We start from the raw sequence: 19,978 nt of genomic DNA, 5'->3' as shown, positions 1-19,978 counted from the left end.
ACATAATGAGCTAGTATGCTATGCATACTAGCTCATTGTGCCATTGTGCCTTGTGCAGCGGCAGTTTTAGGTCGGTTTGCAGGCGCTATTTTTAGAGCAACAACGCCTGCAAACTGCCCCAGTGTGAAAGGGGCCTTACTCCAGCTTTTATCCTTTCCGCTCTGTGGGACCTTCGGATACCGCTAGCTTATCAGAGCTGGACGGGTGGGTGAACAGGAAAGCCCTCAGCAACCCTTGGATCTCGGCCGCTCTTTGCCCTGTGGATGTGCGCCTTTCAAAGTGGGTTTACAACCACTTTAACTCAGTCAGTAAAAACAAGAAGGGGGGGTGAAAAATCCCCCTTACAACTGCTAGTAGGCAGCTTTCCCTAACTCAAGCTCTAAAGCCTGTGTACATTGTTCCGGCCAGCTTGGCGGGATTGCGGGTTATAGAGAGAGACACCCGCTACATAAAAAAAATAAAAATTTGGCTAACTTTACTATGTTTGGGGGTTCTAAGTAATTTTCTAGCAAAAAAAAATGATTTTGACTTGTAAGCAACACGTTTGAAAAATAGGCTTGGTCCTTAAAGCGAAGTTCCACCCAAAAGTGGAATTTCTGCTTTAAGAACTCCTCGCCCTCTGACATGCCACAATTGGCATGTCATTTTTTTTGGGGGGGGGGGGATGGGTACCTGGTTTGGAGTGGGACTTCCTGTCCCACTTTTTCCTTCCCGGCAATGTTCTGGGACACGCGGCAGGTCCCAGAACATTGCCTGGCCATTGACTGAGCGCAGTGCGTGCCCGGTTGTGAAGCCGCAAACTGCCCACACTTACAATGTCAGTGCCGCAAAGAGGAGGGGGAGAGAACTGAGGGACAGGTGAGTGTTTATTAAAAGTCAGCAGCTACACTTTTTGTAGCTGCTGACTTTTAATAAACTTAAAAACCAGTGGAACTCCACTTTAAGTGGTTAAATGCCACCAAAACAATGCTCTAGCTGACTAAAAAAAAAAAAAAAGATAAAATAAGTCTTGTGTACATTATTACAAGACTGAGTCGGCCTGGTAATGAAGGGGTATTATGGACTGGTATTGATGTGGTAAAAAGAGCAGCTGAGTTTGTTTGTAGTGTACTGAGCACGCTATGGAATGAACAGTAAATAACAGACGTCTTCCTATTCCCTACTAGTTCCAGTTCAGGAATAAAGTGACTTTGATTTTGGCGCAAGCGCAGAGTAGGGGCCGTGTGACCAACAGCCCGCTGATACCCGATCCCCTCACACACCAGTCTAGACGTTCTAGAAATGCTTGCCGTCTGACCGTTCCACTTTCGTCACGTCCCCGCCCACCCCGGGACATGGCCCCTCCCCTTCGGTGGAGCGTGCGCATGCGTCGTAGCGCCCTCGCGCCTGGCAGTGAGCGGAGTCATGATGGCGGCGGACAGGCCGTGCTGATGAGACAGCGAAACAGGCGACAGCTACAGAAGCTTCCAAGCGGGCCACTAGCAACAGCGCTCTACACAGAGGCAGCATCGCCGCGGTACGCTGACACAAAGCCGGAGGACACAGGCTGATCGGGCACACCGCCCCTCCTAATTAAACCACAGGCCGGAAGCCGACACTGCACCCAGGACACAGCGGGACCGGGAGGGTCACACCGCCTAGCCGCCATGCAGATCACAATGAAGACGCTGCAGCAGCAGACCTTCAAGATAGACATTGACTGCGAAGAGACGGTAGGCCACATTTACTACTGAGGGGGAGCCTCATAGGACACAGCTGTGTCCCCCCCCCCCCCCCCCCCCCCCCCCCCCCCCCCCCCCCCCGCTATTACATGGTGTGCTAGGCCGCCGGCGTTATTTACAACACTCGTGCACTGACAAGGGTTAACGGAGTGCGGAGGGGGCGGGGTGAAGGCGCGTGCTCGCGCTTGTGGTTGGAGGCTTAGCACGTGATCGAAGGGCGTCGCGGTGTCGTGCATCACGTGGGAATGGGCTGGGCGCGCGCACGCTTCCATACAGGTGTCTGTGCAGCTGTTGCGGGATTTACGTCCCGGCATGCCCTGCGAGCTGCTGTGTGGCAGTCACCGCGTGCTGCCTGACTTTTCATGACTCGGGCTCTTATGTCAGCTGCTGGCCTCCTGTCTTTTTTTTTTTAATATTAGGTTTGCAAAACAATCCAGAAGTGTGTTGTACCAGGCCTTGGGTGCATGTGTGCAACGCAGCATCCCCCCACTTGTGTTGACTGGCTACCATGCACAGCTGCAGCAATCGGCATCTAACTTCAGCTTGTTCAATGAACTGCCTGCTAACCGCCCCCACATACATTTACTGCGGGGCGGCGGCTCCTGTGTGCAAAATCGTGTACGGATAGTGATTCTGCAATTCTGGGGCATGCACCGCCAGTGATTTGCTTCCGCTGTGATTGGTTCCTACTGTGTCCAATCGGCAGGTCAGGCGGATCTGCCTATTTCCAACACAGGCAGCATGGCGATCTGCCTATGTCAGTGATGGTGAACCTTGGCACCCCAGCTGTTTTGGAACTGCATTTCCCATGATGCTCAACTACACTGTGGAGTGCATGAGCATCATGGGAAATGTAGTTCCAAAACATCTGCGGTGCCAAGGTGCGCCATCACTGTCCTGTGTAAACAAGGCAGATTATCATTCTGGGACAAGAAAAGAGAGAGATCCTGTGTTTCTGCTAAGCAGGAACACAATTCTGTCTTCCCACAGTTAAAGCAGCGCCCCCTCCCCCCTAGAAAGCTCTCCCTACGGACACATTTAACCCTTTGCCCCTGATGTTAACCCCTTCCCTGTCAGTATTAGTACAATGACAGTGCATATTTTTTAGTAGTGTCACTAGTCCCAAAAAAAGTGTCCAATTTGTCCATCGCAATGTCGTTGATTACCGCCATTACTAGTAAAAAAAAAAAAATGAAAAACATCCCATAGTTTGTGGATGTGATAACTTTTGCGCAAACCAATCAATATACGCTTATTGGGATTTTTTTTTTTTTTTTTTTTTGCAGCAGAATACATATTGGCCTAAATTGGTGAACTTTTTTTTTTTTTTTATTGGATATGTTTCTATAGCAGAAAGTAAAAAAAGGTCTTTTTCAAAATTGTCGGTCTCCTTTTTTTTTTTTTTTTTGTTTTGTTTATAGCACAAAAAATAAAAAACCACAGAGGTGATCAAATGCCACCAAAAAGAAAGCTCTATTTGTGGGGAAAAAGGACACTTTTATTTTAGTTGGGCACCGCACGTCAGTTAAAGTAGAGTTAAAGTAAAAGCAGTGCCATATCGCAAATTGGCCTGGTCATGAATGGGGTAAACCTTCTGGGGCTGAAGTGGTTAGGCTTTCACAATAAAACCTGAAAGCTGGTTGGTTTCTGTGCAGTGGAATAGGTTCCTGTACTACTTTGGTGTGACTTCCATGCGTTTTTTAGCCCCTAGAATATAAAAACCCTTTCCAAATAGCATTCTATAATCGCACTGAGCATTAGATTAAAATCAGATGGCTGCAGTGTGAACCTAGCCTCAGCTTTATGTTTAGAAAACACAGAGGTTTGTTAGTAGTAACTAAGGATGAGCTCCGGCGTGTTTGCACAGCCCATGTGCAAAGCCCGCCAGGAAGTCGGCACTGCACTAATCACAGGCAGTGAGACGTTTCCAGATCTCTGCAGCCGCGCATATAGGGACAATGTCTCACTGCTTGTGATCAGCGCTGTGCCGACTTCCTGGCGGGCTCTGCACATGGGGTGTGCGAACACGCCGGAGCTCATCCTTAGTAGTAACAGACTTGTGGGAAGACAAAAGTGCTTTCCATTACCGGCTGTGGTAGGGGGCAGTGTGGTGCACGATTCAGCACATCACACAGCTCCCTTTTTTTTTTTTTGTAGGAACTTTATGTGAAGTATACAAAACTTACACTTCATTCACAGCAATGTACAGCAGTGTGATGAGCTGCGATGCTGTACATTGCGGTGCAATTCAGCACAGAGCACTTTGATAAGCATGTGTTCCCTGCTAGTCCTTGTGACAACAGACATTTTACCTTCATATAGCGTGAATTCACCTTTAAAGGGGCTGTAAACCCTTGTTTTTTTTCACTGTAATGCATCCTATGCATTAAGGTGAAATAACACCTTGCAGTTACTAGCCCCCTAGCCCTCCCCCCCCCCCCCCCCCCCCATTTTACTTACCTGAGCCCCGAATTTCCGTCGGCGCGTCCCCGCTGTCCCTCTCTCCATGGGTTCCCAGCTCTTGATTGGATAGATTGATAGCAGTGCAGCTATTGGCTCCCACTGCTGTAAATCAAATCCAGTGACACAGGGCCAAGTCCTGCATTTGGCCTCTATGGATGCTGGACTCGGGAGCGCTCTTCTCCAAGGGGGTTATATAATGGATGTTTGGCCCACTCTGTGCAAAAACAAGCTGCACAGTGGAGGTAAGTGACATTTAAAAAATAAATAAATAAAAAACGATCCTTTAGTATCACTTTAAGGCCCATTCAAGCCAGAAACTGTGTGTTTTTGCATGTACAGTGATGTGCATTTGATCATTATATAAAGCTGAACTCTGGGGAGAACTAAAAGTCCTCCCTTGCAGTGGGGCTGCAGCTGCACTACAAGGGATAACTGCTTGTTCATTCTGATCTTTTGCTTCTGTAGACTCCTCCAATTTGCTAGACTGGTCCCTGCAGCCTCCTCTTCCCTACACTCTGTTGGTCTAAGATCCTCTGGCATCAGGACTGATGCAAGGGGACTCTGAGGGATAGTTCACTGCTGAAGCATAGGGGAGAGCTGTCTGCTTGGGAAGTGGAGGATTCGGTAAGTTCAACTGAACTTGCATGATTTCATTCCCACACGTCAGTCCCGACTTCGGGGGACGATTTCAGAGACATCTGTGCGGGGTTCTGCACAGATGTCAATGTAAATCGCACTACGAAATCAGCAACAGTAGTACAGAAACTACATTTGGGAATCGGTATGGTGCTGCACCGATTTGGATGCTGCAATTGCTGCCGTTTTGACATGTCAGACTGCATCATTGTGAGCCAGGGCTCACTTTTAGTTTAGTTAGGCTTTAAATCTGGTAGTTTTACTTCTAATGTCTGTGTGGCAGCTGTACACACCACTAGCTGGTTAGGGATAGAAGTGTTAACATCATATTAGAAAACCCTGGGTCTGTCACTTTAGTTTTCCCCTAAAAGCTGTTACCAGTGGTGTATCTGCTGTGTACCTTCCCTCACCTCACCACATAGACTAAACTCAGATGGTCATATAATGTTAGGAACCCAATGGCTGGCAAAGATGCCGGGAGGGGGGGGGGGGGGGGTGACACCTTAATGCAGTCTTTCTCTTGGCAGTTTTATCTCCTTACACAATAGCCTGTCACAACACAGTTTCTCTTGTGGAATCCTGTAACAGAGCAATCTCCCTCTTCCATGTTATCTTGTTTTTGTATATGTGGAAATATCGTACGTACCCCACTTCCCAATTGCTGCCCCTGTTCTAGCACAGTGAAATGCAGAGAAGAAACAATCCTGTAAGAAGCATGGAGGTCCTCTTTGCTGAATTCTCCTAAATCATGCTTCAGTACTTGCAGTCACTGATTTGGGACGAGTGTGAAGTTTACTTTTTCTAGAATGTCCCTAATTTGCATCCCTATATGAGTAAACCCTGGTTCACACCGAGTGAGGCTTTGCAATTGCGCTACTTCAGTGCGATTTTATGTGCAGTTTGCCGACATCAATGCGTCTTCATGCACAGATATCAATGCACGTCGCACATGAAATCGCCAAAAATAGTGCTGGAACCTTTTCAAAATTGGTGCAAATCGGAGTCGCACCCATATGAACGGTTCCATAGGCAGAAATAGGATGTGACCTGTCATACAACTTTGATCTGTCAAGTCGCAACAGTGTGAATGGGGGGCTAAGGCTTGGCGTTAAAGTAGTTGTAAAGCCACATCAATAAAATCCTATGGGCCTCTCCCTTTATTTTTTGGGATTAGTAAATGCAGTGAGGTTATTTGTTTATAAACCTTGCTAAGTACCTTTTATGAGTGCTTTCTTACAGTCACATGGTCTCCTCTCGTTGCCCATCACATGGAGTCCAGTGGGAGGGGGAAATTATAGTAAAAAATATTGTTTTTTTTTTCAAAATTGTCTTTTTTGTTTATAGCTCAAAAAATAAAATAACACAGAGGTGATCAAATACCACCCAAAGAAAGCTCTATATGTGGGGAAAATTTGGGTACAGTGTTGCACGACCACACAATTGTCGTTCAAAATGTTACAGCGCTGAAAATTGGTCTGGGCAGGAAGGGGGTGAAAATGGCCAGTATTAAAGTGGTTAAAGAGGCAGGAACTTTTTTTTTTTTTTTGTCGGTGTACAAACATTTTAATACTAGTGTTAGTGGATTAGCATATGTCTGTCATCTACTTCCTTCAGAAGAAGGTCAACATTGGCAGCCATGATATTTCTCTCACAAAAATAGTTTACTTTATAGACCTTGGGTGTATGAGGTATGCCCAACAAAACAATCTAAAGACCTAGGCCATACTTCGTACATTCAGATGTTCCTCACTTCTCCCTTACTGTCCACAGTACAATGCTACGCTCTCTGATAGGACTTCCTCTGACCACATCAGCTTTACAGGTCTCTCACCATTAGGGCCGAGACAACTAATCGATTATGAAAATATTTGTCAACTATTTTCATAATCGATTAATCGGCCAGTCAATTAGTAGGCCTACATACAGAATGCATTATTTGTTTACACACAGTGCAGCACACATACAGCTCAGTACACCCTCCATACATGTCAGTAAGTACCTGAGAACCTGTGAATGTGTGAGGAGCAATGCCTCATGGGACACATAGTCCTGGGCAGGAAATGAGAGTGGTTCTAAAGTCAGAATTTTTTTTGTTTTGTTGTTTTTTTTTTACCTTGCTATAGGGCCACCCTATATTAAACTTTGCAGCTTGCTATTGGAGTACTCTGAAGGCAGGAGGAGCCAGAAGCATCAGTGGGGGACCCCAGAAGAGGAAAATCAGGGCTGCTCTGTGCTAAACCATTACATAGAGCAGGTAAGTATAACATGTTTGTTGTGTAAAAAAAAAAAAAAAAAATTACTTTAAAGCATCTGAACTCAGAGAAGGTGGTGGAGGCTGATAGACTGGAGGTAATATAAGGCATTGCATTTACATTTAAAGTAAAAGTTTACCAGTATTGTGCATTATATTTAAAATGATCATATCCATGGAAATAAAAAAATTAGTCTCAGCTTTTAGTACTACTTTAATATAAGATTTATATCTCCGTTTCACCCTTCATATAGCGTCATGTCTGACTCCTAGTTATAATGCCCATATATCCTACTTCTGTGTGTGTGTATGTATATATATATGTATGTATATATATATATTTAGGGCTGTTACTGATTAAAATGTTCATGATCGATTAATTGATTTTTTTTTTTTTTTTTTTTAAATCGATCTACTAATTTCAATTAATTATACCGCACATACAGATCCAACTACTTTTAGCTGATTTAGCACTGTTTTGGCAACGGCCGAAGCCAGACATAGCGGGGCATGGCTAGGACGTCACACGTCATAAACGCAGCCTCGCCATGCCCAAAATGCTGTCTCACCGTGCCCATAATCGCAGCCTCACTGTAGTCAGTGTCTGTGCCTGGATTACACAGTCTGCGGGTATCTCCCGCTGTGTGTCTCTGAGCTGAGTGTGAAAACTTTGGCCGCGCTGTGAGAAAAGTCCCGCCCTCCTCCTAGAGCAGCTCGTGTGATAGACGCAGTGTTCTGTCTATCACACGAGCTGCTTTAGGAGGGCGGGACTTTTCTCACAGCGTGGCCAAAGTTTTCACACTCAGCTCAGAGACACACAGCGGGAGATACCCGCAGATAGTGGAGGAGGAGGGAGCAGAGCGCTGCAGCCACAGCTTGGCCCAAAGCGGCCCCAGGGCGGGCAGCCTACCGATCAAAAAAAAATGAATGATTAATCGAGGAATTAATAGTTAATTTCATCTATCTATCTATCTGTAGCAATTATCTGTTCTTTTTGTGCTATTAAGGGCTTATTTTAGCTTTTTGTGTTTTTTTTTTTTTTTTTTTTTGTTTTGTTTAACCCCATTATGACAGGTAATACAAAAAAAATGCATGCTGCTGCTACTAAACGTCTTAGGCCTGGTTCACGCCTATGTGTTTTTTGGTGCTTTTTGCAGAAACACACTACAATTCATTTAACATGGTTTCCTATGGGACACGTTCACACCTAATGCTTTTTGCAGCCGCTGCGCATTTGGAAAGGGTCAAGGACTTTTTTTCAGTGCAAAACTGCTTTTTTTTTTTTTTTCTTTTTTTTTTTTTTCTTTTTTTTTTTTTCTGCCCAGCAACAATTTGGCCAAAGAAAGCATTAAAAATGCAAATCGCAGCAAAATCGTGTGTACAAAAATGCAGAAAGCAGCATAGAAACAGATCAAAAGTAAACCCCACTAACGATTAGAAAATCAAATGATCGTTCTTAACCACTTCAGCCCCGGAAGGATTTACCCCCTTCCTGACCAGAGCACTTTTTACAATTTGGCACTGCGTCGCTTTAACTGCTAATTGCGCGGTCATGCAATGCTGTAACCAAACGAAATTTGCGTCCTTTTCTTCCCACAAATAGAGCTTTCTTTTGATGGTATTTGATCACCTCTGCCGTTTTTATTTTTTGCGCTATACACGGAAAAAGACCGAAAATTTTGAAAAAAAATGATATTTTCTACTTTTTGTTCTAAAGAAAATCCAATAAACTCAATTTTAGTCATACATTTAGGCCAAAATGTATTTGGCCACATGTCTTTGGTAAAAAAAATGTCAATAAGTGTATATTTATTGGTTTGCGCAAAAGTTATAGCGCCTACAAACTAGGGTACATTTTCTGGAATTTACACAGTCTTTAATTTATGACTGCCTATGTCATTTCTTGAGGTGCTAAAATGACAGGGCAGTACAAAACCCCCACAAATGACCCCATTTTGGAAAGTAGACACCCCAAGGAAATTGCTGAGAGGCATGTTGAGCCCATTGAATATTCATTTTTTTTGTCCCAAGTGATTGAATAATGAAAAAAAAAAAAAAAAAAAATTACAAAAAGTTGTCACTAAATGATATATTGCTCACACAGGCCATGGGCCTATGTGGAATTGCACCCCAAAATACATTTAGCTGCTTCTCCTGAGTATGGGGATACCACATGTGTGGGACTTTTTGGGAGCCTAGCCGCATACGGGGCCCCGAAAACCAATCACTGCCTTCAGGATTTCTCAGGGCGTACATTTTTGATTTTACTCCTCACTACCTATCACAGTTTTGAAGGCCATAAAATGCCCAGATGGCACAAACCCCCCCCAAATGACCCCATTTTGGAAAGTAGACACCCCAAGCTATTTGCTGAGAGGCATGTTGAGTCCATGGAATATTTTATATTTTGACACAAGTTGCGGGAAAGTGACAATTTATTTTATTTTATTTTTTTTTTTTTTGCACAAAGTTGTCACTAAATGATATATTGCTCACACAGGTCATGGGCATATGTGGAATTGCACCCCAAAATACATTCTGCTGCTTCTCTTGAGTACGGGGATACCACATGTGTGGGACTTTTTAGGAGCCTAGCCGCGTACGGGACCCCGAAAACCAATCACCGCCTTCAGGATTTCTAAGGGTGTACATTTTTGATTTCACTCTTCACTGCCTATCACAGTTTCGGAGGCCATGGAATGCCCAGGTGGCACAACCCCCCCCCCCCAAATGACCCCATTTTGGAAAGTAGACACCCCAAGCTATTTGCTGAGAGGCATGGTGAGTATTTTGCAGCTCTCATTTGTTTTTGAAAATGAAGAAAGACAAAAAAAAAAATTTTTTTTTTCTTTTTTTAATTTTCAAAACTTTGTGACAAAAAGTGAGGTCTGCAAAATACTCACTATACCTCTCAGCAAATAGCTTGGGGTGTCTACTTTCCAAAATGGGGTCATTTGGGGGGGTTTGTGCCACCTGGGCATTCCATGGCCTCCGAGACTGTGATAGGCAGTGAAGAGTGAAATCAAAAATTTACGCCCTTAGAAAGCCTGAAGGCGGTGCTGGGTTTTCGGGGTCCCATACGTGGCTAGGCTCCCAAAAAGTCTCACACATGTGGTATCCCCGTACTCAGGAGAAGCAACAGAATGTATTTTGGGGTGTAATTTCACATATTCCCATGGCATGTTTGAGCAATATATCATTTAGTGACAACTTTGTGCAAAAAAAAAAAAAAAAAAAATAATAATTTGTCTCTTTCCCGCAACTTGTGTCACAATATAAAATATTCCATGGACTCAACATGCCTCTCAGCAAATAGCTTGGGGTGTCTACTTTCCAAAATGGGGTCATTTGGGGGGGTTTGAACTGTCCTGGCATTTTATGCACAACATTTAGAAGCTTATGTCACACATCACCCACTCTTCTAACCACTTGAAGACAAAGCCCTTTCTGACACTTTTTGATTACATGAAAAAATTATTTTTTTTTTGCAAGAAAATTACTTTGAACCCCCACACATTATATATTTTTTTAAAGCAAATGCCCTACAGATTAAAATGGTGGGTGTTTAATTTTTTTTTTTCGCACAGTATTTGCGCAGCGATTTTTCAAACGCATTTTTTGGGGAAAAAACACACTTTTTTACATTTTAATGCACTAAAACACACTATATTGCCCAAATGTTTGATGAAATAAAAAAGATGATCTTAGGCCGAGTACATGGATACCAAACATGACATGCTTTACAATTGCGCACAAACGTGCAGTGACAACAAAATAAATACATTTTTAAAAGCCTTTAAAAGCCTTTACAGGTTACCACTTTAGATTTACAGAGGAGGTCTACTGCTAAAATTACTGCCCTCGATCTGACCGTCGCGGTGATACCTCACATGCATGGTGCAATTGCTGTTTACATTTGACGCCAGACCGACGCTTGCGTTCGCCTTAGCGCGAGAGCAGGGGGGACAGGGGTGCTTTTTTTTTTTTTTTTTCTTTATTATTTTTTTGCTTTTTTATCTTATTTTAAAACTGTTCCTTTCATTTTTTTTTTTTTTTTAATCATTTTTATTATCTCAGGGAATGTAAATATCCCCTATGATAGCAATAGGTAGTGACAGGTACTCTTTTTTGAAAAAATTGGGGTCTATTAGACCCTAGATTTCTCCTCTGCCCTCAAAGCATCTGACCACACCAAGATCGGTATGATAAAATGCTTTCCCAATTTCCCAATGGCGCTATTTACATCCGGCGAAATCTAAGTCATAAAATGCTCGTAGCTTCCGGTTTCTTAGGCCATAGAGATGTTTGGAGCCACTCTGGTCTCTGATCAGCTCTATGGTCAGCTGGCTGAATCACCGGCTGCATTCTCAGGTTCCCTGTTGAGACAGGAGAGCCAGAGAAAAACACGGAAGACGGTGGGGGGGGGGGGGGGGGGCATTCTCTCCCACTGCTTGTAAAAGCAGTCTAGAGGCTAATTAGCCGCTAGGATTGCTTCTACGTGAAAGCCGACCGCTGGCTGAAAAGAATGATACCAAGATGATACCTAAACCTGCAAGCATCATTCTGGTATAACCACTCAAAGTCGTGAATGCTGTACCTGAAGACAAAAATATGGTTAACAATAAAGCACAGTAAACGGTAAAGTATAAAAAATTGCAGACCTGAAAAGCAAACATGATAAAACATAATAACAATAAAACATTGCAGAATAGAATACAGTAAAAAAGAGCAGAACAATAGAGAGAATAGAGAGAGAGAGAACAATAAAACGACAACTATTTTTTATTTTATATTTTTGTTTGTGTTTTTTTTTTTTTTTTTTTTTTACACTTTTTTTGTAACTGTAACTTTTATAACTGTAACCGGTTCCAGGTTCGGGTCTCTCAAAATGCGATGGCATCTTGGGAGACCCTGTGAAAGTGTGTCCTAGTCTGTGCAATGCTGTACCCTACGCTAATACTCAGCTAGTGAATGGTAGCGTTCAAAACATTCACCAATGCAAAGACCAGGATTGTCAGGACAGGAGGGACAATAATAGCGGGTGTCACGCCTATATCCGCGCTTGCTGCAGACACAACATCTTTTTGGGGGGGGTTCGTTGGGTAGGGGTACTCGGGAGGACATAAAAATGCCTCTCATGCAGCCGACTGCATTTGGTTGGGGATGTGAATGGGGGAAGTACGGGTGCTGCAGAAGTGGTGGGTTCCCAATTAGGATTGGCGAATGCAGCAGGAAGGGCACTATGGGCATGACGGGCCTGTGTTTGTCTTCTTGGTGGCAGCGGGACACTATTTGTGCTTGCCACCTCACCAGCTTGAACTGCACTTATGGGACTCGCCACGTCACCAAGTGTTACTGCAGTGCTGGTTTGACTACGACCGGGGTGTACTAGGCCGCTGGCGCTTGCCAGTTCACCAAAACGCTACCAAAAAAACTGTTAACGATCGCAGGGATCAGGCCTGACTCTGCGAACGCTGCAGTTATGCATTTAGTGTTTTGTAAGTGACAGTAAACGATCGATACTGCACTTGGGTGGGCTGGGCTGGGCCGGGCGGAGGGGCAAAACGCAGGTGCTAGCAGGTATCTGGGCTGATCCCGCTAACACTGCGTTTTTGGGAACCCTAAACTGCTGGGGACGCCAGTATAGATCTGATCGGATCAGATATTGATCAGTTCAGATACTATACCACTAAGGGAGGTGTACAGTGCGTGCGTGGGTGTTAGCGCTACTGGCACTAACCTGACGCTGCCTGGGGCTGGTGCTTGCCAGTTCGCCAAAACGCTACCAAAAAAACTGTTAGCGATCGCAGGGATCAGGCCTGACTCTGCGAACGCTGCAGTTATGCGTTTAGTGTTTTGTAAGTGACAGTGATCGATCGATACTGCACTTGGGTGGGCTGGGCCGAGCTGGGCGGAGGGGCAAAACGCAGGTGCTAGCAGGTATCTGGGCTGATCCCGCTAACACTGTGTTTTTGGGAACCCTAAACTGCTGGGGACGCTAGTATAGATCTGATCGGATCAGATATTGATGCGATCAGATACTATACCACTAAGGGAGGCGTATGCTGCGTGCGTGGGTGTTAGCGGTACTGGCGCTAATCTGACGCTGCCTGGGGCGACGCATATCACCGCCGGGCGATCAGGGGGCTAAATCTTTATTCGGTAATAAACGGCGGGTGCCCTGACACTATAAAAAATAAACAAACTAACCAGCGTCACCCGTAACGGTTATACAGTGATCAGTGGTGAAAGGGTTAACTAGGGGGCAATCAAGGGGTTAAAACATTTATTAGATAGTATATGGGGGTCCCTGTCGCTATAAAACTCTGACGGCGAACCTAAATATTTACGTCCCTAACTAGCATCACCAGCGACACTAATACAGCGATCAGAAAAATGATCGCTTAGCGACACTGGTGACGGGGTGATCAAGGGGTTAAAACTTTATTAGGGGGGGTTAGGGGGGTACCCTAGACCTACAGGGGGCCTAACACTCACTGCCCTGACACTGTAACTGTCACAAACTGACACCAATACAGTAATCAGAAAAAAAAAAAAAAAAAACTGCTGGTGTCAGTTTGTGACAGGGGGGGGGGTGATTGGGGGGGGATCGGGGGGCGATCGGGGGGGGATCGGGGTGTTTAGTGTGCCTGGCATGTTCTACTGTGTGTAGTGTGTTGGTGCACTTACATTTCAGTCTTCTCTCCTCGGCCCGGAACGGAAAATACCGAGCTGAGGAGAGATGACATCATTTCCTCTGCCTCTGTGTACAATACAGAGGCAGGGAAATGATCCCATTGGCTGAGAGCGATCGCGAGGGGGGGGGCCACGAATGGATGGCCTCCCCCTCACCTCCGATCGCCGGGGGAGATTTGCCGACCGCCGCAGGCACCGGGGGGGGGTCCGATCGGACCCCCCACCCGCGGGCAGGCAAGGACGTACATATACGTCCTTTTGCCTGCCCGTGCCGCTCTGTCGACGTATATAGTCGTGCGGCGGTCGGCAAGTGGTTAAAATTACATTTTAAGAATACATTGTTTTTGTATGGACAGCATCTAGTATATTACAGTTTTGTCTGATAATTGGCAAAACATTCTTTAATAGTTTTTTTTTTTTTTTTTTTTTTTTTTTTTTTTTCTTTAACCACTTCAGCCCCGGAAGATTTTACCCCCTTCCTGACCAGAGCACTTTTTACAATTTGGCACTGCATCGCTTTAACTGGTAATTGCGCGGTCATGTAATGCTGTATCCAAACGAAATTTCCGTCCTTTTTTTCCCCACAAATAGAGCTTTCTTTTGGTGCTATTTGATCACCTGCAGTTTTTATTTTTTGCGCTATACAGAAAAAAAGAGCGTCAATTAAAAAAAAAAAAAAAAACTATTACTTTTTGCTATAATATCCCCAAAAATGTTTTAAAAAAAACAAAACAATTTTTTCATCCGTTTAGGCCAATATATTCTTCTACATATTTTTGGTAAAAAAAATTGCAATAAGCGTAATGTTTGTTTTGCGCAAAAGTTATAGCGTCTACAAACTGTGGGAAAGATTTCTTTTAATTTTTTTTTACTAGTAATGGTGGCGGTCTGCGATTTTTAGCGGGACTGCGACATTGTGGCAGACCGGACACTTTTGACACGTTTTTGAGATCATTGACATTTATACATCGAACAGTGCTATAAAAATGCTCTGATTACTGTGTAAATGTCACTGGTAGGGAAGGGGTTAACAGTAGTGGGCGATCAAGGGGTTAAATGTGTGTTCCCTAAAACTCTATGAGGATAGGACTGAGTAGGAGAGGAGACATATCTCCTCTCCTCTGAAAGCACAGGGATTAGTGTGTTTACACACACAAATCCCTGTGCTGGCGCTTGTGCACGCGATTGGGTCCCCCGCGAGCAGTGGGCTCGCGCCCTATGGCAGCTCTTAAAGGAAACCCGCGCAGGGGAGCCATTCTGCCCCCGTAAATGCACTTAAGCTGGTCGGGTTAAAAAAAAAAAAAAAAAAAAAAAATTATCTGAGTCTGATATTTACCGGTTTCAACATATAATAGTATATCTCTTATGTCTGTTATTCTCAGAGTGGATTGGAGATTTTGCTCCCTAACAATATAGTTAGTTATTTATAACACTGCATAGAGATATTTAAGAATAAATTGCTTTTATTTTATACTTTACATATTAACTAAATTATATGCCACACTTTAAGGTTCTTATCCGATTAATCAAAACAGTCGGCCAACTAATCGATTATGAAAATAATGGTTAGTTGCAGCCCTACTCACCCTTGTCCACACCGTGTCCGCTCACTCTGCACTCCTCCCTGATCTGTCTCTACAATACCATCTGCTGCATTCAGCACTCCACATTGTATGATCCTGTGTCATTTATACAGTTCAATGATTGCTACCTTGTCACCCCTTTTGTGTTCTAGAGTCTGACATTCTGTGCTTTCCATTCTCTATAGCAGCTTTTCTCAATTTTACCTCCATGAAACAATTTTCACGTCTCAAGGAACTATTGTAAAAAAAATGACACCTTGAACTCACATTAGCTTGATCAATTGTACACAGGTTTATATAAAAAAAAGAGAATGTGGCATACTTCGTGTATTTCACATGCCACATCCTTTTTAACACCAACTTTCAGTATATGGCAATAAACTTCGTAAATGAATAATAACAAAAAGAAACGGTAAAAATGGTGATGTGTTCTAACTTTAGCGGTCAGTGGAAAAGTACCCTCTTGCATTGGTGGTTAGGTTAAAGGGATGATTTTCTATTGCTCACTGCTCAAAGAACCCCTGAAAACCTGCTGAGGAACTCTGTGTGAGACTGCTGTACAGTTTTTATTTGTTTTTTTTTCTGTCATTTTGTAACCGCTGTCATGATGGAGACAAACTCCCTAGCAAATGTTAAAGGAAACTCTGTACTACCAAATGTAACTACAGGTAAGTCTATAATAAGGCTTACCTGTAGGTACTATGAATATTTCTCAAACTTGAACTGTTTAGGAGATATTCAGAGTGCATGTAGCCGATGCTCCCACGCGCATGTGCAGGTGTGTCATCATCATGGCTCCGGCCAGTTGCATAGCCGGAGCTCGCAAACTCGGAAGACAGGGGGAACGTGTTGGCCCTCTCATCGATGACTTTACAGTACTGGAAGGCTTAGTTCCAAGTTGAGCATTTCATAATGTGCTAATATCCGATCCATACTAGCACATTATGCCATTGCCGTGCAGGTTTTTTTTCTGATTTTTTTTAATCAAAACTTGTTTATTAATAAATTGCTCATATGATACATACAAACATTGCAGTATGAAAATAAGGTAGTACATACCAAACTAGTACATACCAAATCTTTCTTTGATCATCCATATTATCCTAGCAATAACAGAATATAGTGCAAATAGTGAATTTTCTCTTTTACCCCCCCCTAACTCCAAACATAAAACATTAACCAGCACTTTCAACCCATTATCATAGAACCGCATTAGTAATTTCTTCAGCCAATGGATAAAACATTAGGGCAGAGTCTAGTGCATAACCTATAAACGTAATTCAACCTGTGTTTCCTACCGCTCTCATCTCTCCCCCTCCCCGCATCAACTGTCAACCTTTACAGAAGGAGCCTGTCTAATACCTGTTGTGGAAAGGCAAGGCTAGGGTCATCCAGCCACGGCTGCCAGATGAGTTCAAATTTCTTTGTAGCCTTTCTGTGGCTGTAGGTCAAGCGCTCCCTGAGAAGTAGAGAATTTATATAAGCAATCCACTGTTTTCCTGTGGGGACCGTGGGTCCCATTCAGTACCTTGCTATAAGTTTCCTGGCCAGATACATCCACCTAGTGATCATATGGTACATTCCTTTCAGATGCATTTCCTCGTCAATTGCCCCGAGCAAGCACACCAGGGGGTTCAGGGGAACAGGAACCTGAGCTAGTCTGGAGATGCATCGAGACACCTCCACCCAATATCGGTGGAGTTTCAGTCACCTCCAGAGTAAATGTATGAAGCCCCTCTAATGTACTTTGCATTTTGGGCACAGGGGAGAGGAGTCTCTACCCCCCACAGCTATGGAGCTGTACTGGTGTTCTATATGCTCTGTGTAAGGTAAATAATTGTGACAGTTTGAGAGGCTGAAACAGATACCACAGGTATTGACTCCAGGGCCGTGTCCCATTTATCTCCATCTATACTTTCAATATCTTCCACCCACTTACTTCTACATTTGAATGAGGCATGATCCTGGAACAGAGGACAGCAATTCAGCATATATCCTGGATATTAGTCCCTTCCGAGTCTCAGCCTGTAGAATATCCATCAGAAGAGGAGATGATGATGCCACTAAAGAGTGGGTCTGTTGTGTCCACAGGGCATGTCTAAGTTGGAGGTATCTGTAGAAGCCCCTTGGGGCTAATTGGAATACCTTACATAATTGTTCATACGTTTTCAGCACCATCCCTTCATAAACCTGTGGGAAAAACCATAGAAAGTTACTTTACATGCAACACTGAGGACTCATTCAATGCAAATTTACTGTAAAATCCCAATCGCACATGTTACACTGTATATACATCTCAAATATTCGACCCTGGGAAGCAATGCATAAACCACATTAACTAAGCCCCTGTCATTGTGTCTTGTGGCTGACTCCACTTCTTTAGGACACTTTATATCTTTAATATAACTTTATATCAACACAATACATTAGGGTCGAAACAACTAATCGATTATGAAAATAGTTGTCAACTATTTTGAACGGTCAGCCGATTAGTTGGCCTGCATACAGAATGTATTTGTTTACATATCAGGAAATACAGTGCAGCACACATACAGCTCAGTACACCGTCCATACATGTCAGTAAGTACTGAGAACTTGTGAATGTGTGAGGAGCAATGCCTCGTGGGACACATAGTCCTGGGAGGAAGTGGGTGGTTCTAAAGGCAGATGAGTTTTTTTTTTTTTTTTTTTTATCTTGCTATAGGGGTACTCTATACTATTCTTCTACTATATATTGGAGCACTCTGAAGGCAGGAGGTGCCAGAAGCTTTGGTGGAGGACCCCAGAAGAGGAGAATCAGGGCTGCTCTGTGCAAAACCATTACACAGAGCAAGTAAGTATAACATGATTTTTTTTTTTTTTTTTTAACAATCACTTTAAAGACACTGCAGGGAAGATCAGCATCTGAACCCAGAGAAGGTGGAGGCTGATAGACTGGAGGCATTACAGTTACAATTAAAGTAAACTTTTACCAGTATTGTGCATTATATATAAAATTATCATATCCACGAAAACTTTACTATAAAAGATTTATATTTCCCTTCATATAGTTTCATGTCTGACTTCTAGTTATAATGCCCATATATCCTACTTCTGGATGTATTTATTATTATATATATTATATAAGTAATATGTATTACTTTCACAGTATAAATTAACCCCTTAGTGTATGGATTATCTGCTCTTTTTGTACTATAAAGGACTAATTTTAGTTTGTATAACCGCACGATGACGGGTGATAACAAAAAATGTATGCTACAGCTACTAAATGTCTTAGGCCTGGTTCACACCCATTTTTTGATGCTTTTTGCAAAACTGACTACAGTTTCGTTTAACATGGCTTCCTATGGGGCACATTCACATCTATGCGTTTTTCAGCCGATGCATATTTTGAAAGGGTCAAGGACTTTTTTTCAACGCAAAACAGTGCTTTTTTTTTGGGTTCAATGGAGAAGCTGCAGAAAAGCATGTAGTGCGTTTCTGCCGCGATTTCTGTTTTTTTAATCTACCCAACAACAAATTGGCCAAAAAAAAGCATAAAAAATGCAAATCATAGCAAAATATCGTGTGCAAATACGCACAGCAAAAAGCACTGGAGAAACGGATCAAAAGCAAACTGCATAGGTGTGAACCGAGCCTTATGCTGGCCATACACGTTTCGATTTTCAGACGAGAATATTCATATGAAAAATCTTTGTACGTTCGCTGAATGAAAGAATGTCGTTGGAAGATTTCACTTTTAACATTCAGTTTTAAAATGAATATCATTTCTGATTGGAAATTCCTGTGACCAAGAAGTTTTCCATTCTGCTCCTTAGAATTTTCCCATCACTGTGGTGGAAAACTAATGTCGATTTGACCCTAGTAATGATTAGAAAATCGAACTAATGTTCTTAAAATGACTTTTTTTTTTTTTAAGGAAGACATTGTTTTTGTATGGCCAGCATTAGTGACAGCAGGCACAGGTAGCTTTTATTAAGCCACCTGTATGACAAGAGAGTCTGTCATACACCATATACATACATACATACATACACTATATATTGCAGTTCTGTCCAAAAGTCAGAAAAACCGTCTTTAATTTGTTTTTTCTTTTAAAGACAAAATTGATCTGAGTCTGATATTTACCAGATTCAGCCTATAAAAGTATATACAGTACATCTCTTCTGTCTGATATTCTCAGAGTGGATTAGAGATTTTGCTCCCTAACCATATAGTTATTTATATTTACCACTGCATAGATATACTTAAGAATAAATTGTCTTTTTTTTTTTTTCTTTTAAACTTTACATATTAACTAAATTATACACCACACTTTTTAAGGTTATTATCCGATTAATAAGCCAACTAAACGACTAATATAATCCATTAGTTGCAGCCCTAGAATACATACAGTATAAATTATATTTAGATTGTATAAACCATGTGGGAAACGTAAAAGGTGTCCAATAAGATATTTAAAAATAAATTCTTATGTGTATTTTTTACATATAGACATAGTATAAAATTATGGAACTGAAAAAGTATGCTTACAGTGCCTTGAAAGTATTCATACCCCTTGAAATTTTCCACATTTTGTCATGCTACAACCAAACAAGTAAATGTATTTTATTGGGATTTTATGTGAT

At 42.8% G+C, this 19,978-nt stretch overlaps 1 protein-coding gene across 4 annotated transcripts in view; it reads left to right on the top strand.

Moving 5' to 3' along the window:
* Positions 1–1,329: 1,329 nt before the first annotated feature.
* Positions 1,330–19,978, top strand: part of RAD23B (RAD23 homolog B, nucleotide excision repair protein) — a 66,710-nt gene continuing 48,061 nt past the window's right edge. The window contains exon 1 of one of the 4 annotated variants that reach the window (XM_073636119.1): positions 1,330–1,712. Coding sequence is in view for 2 of the 4 variants with exons in the window: in XM_073636105.1 (XP_073492206.1) it covers positions 1,647–1,712 (66 nt within the window). In the remaining 2 variants the exon portion in view is untranslated. The remainder of the gene's footprint in view (positions 1,713–19,978) is intronic. The other 3 variants (XM_073636127.1, XM_073636105.1, XM_073636112.1) reach the window with 3 other exon arrangements.

This window comes from Aquarana catesbeiana, linkage group LG01, assembly GCF_042186555.1.
Source record: "Aquarana catesbeiana isolate 2022-GZ linkage group LG01, ASM4218655v1, whole genome shotgun sequence".
Lineage (NCBI taxonomy): Eukaryota > Metazoa > Chordata > Amphibia > Anura > Ranidae > Aquarana > Aquarana catesbeiana.
The sequence above is the reverse complement of the archived record's forward strand: the minus strand, read 5'-3'. Positions and strand labels throughout refer to the sequence as shown.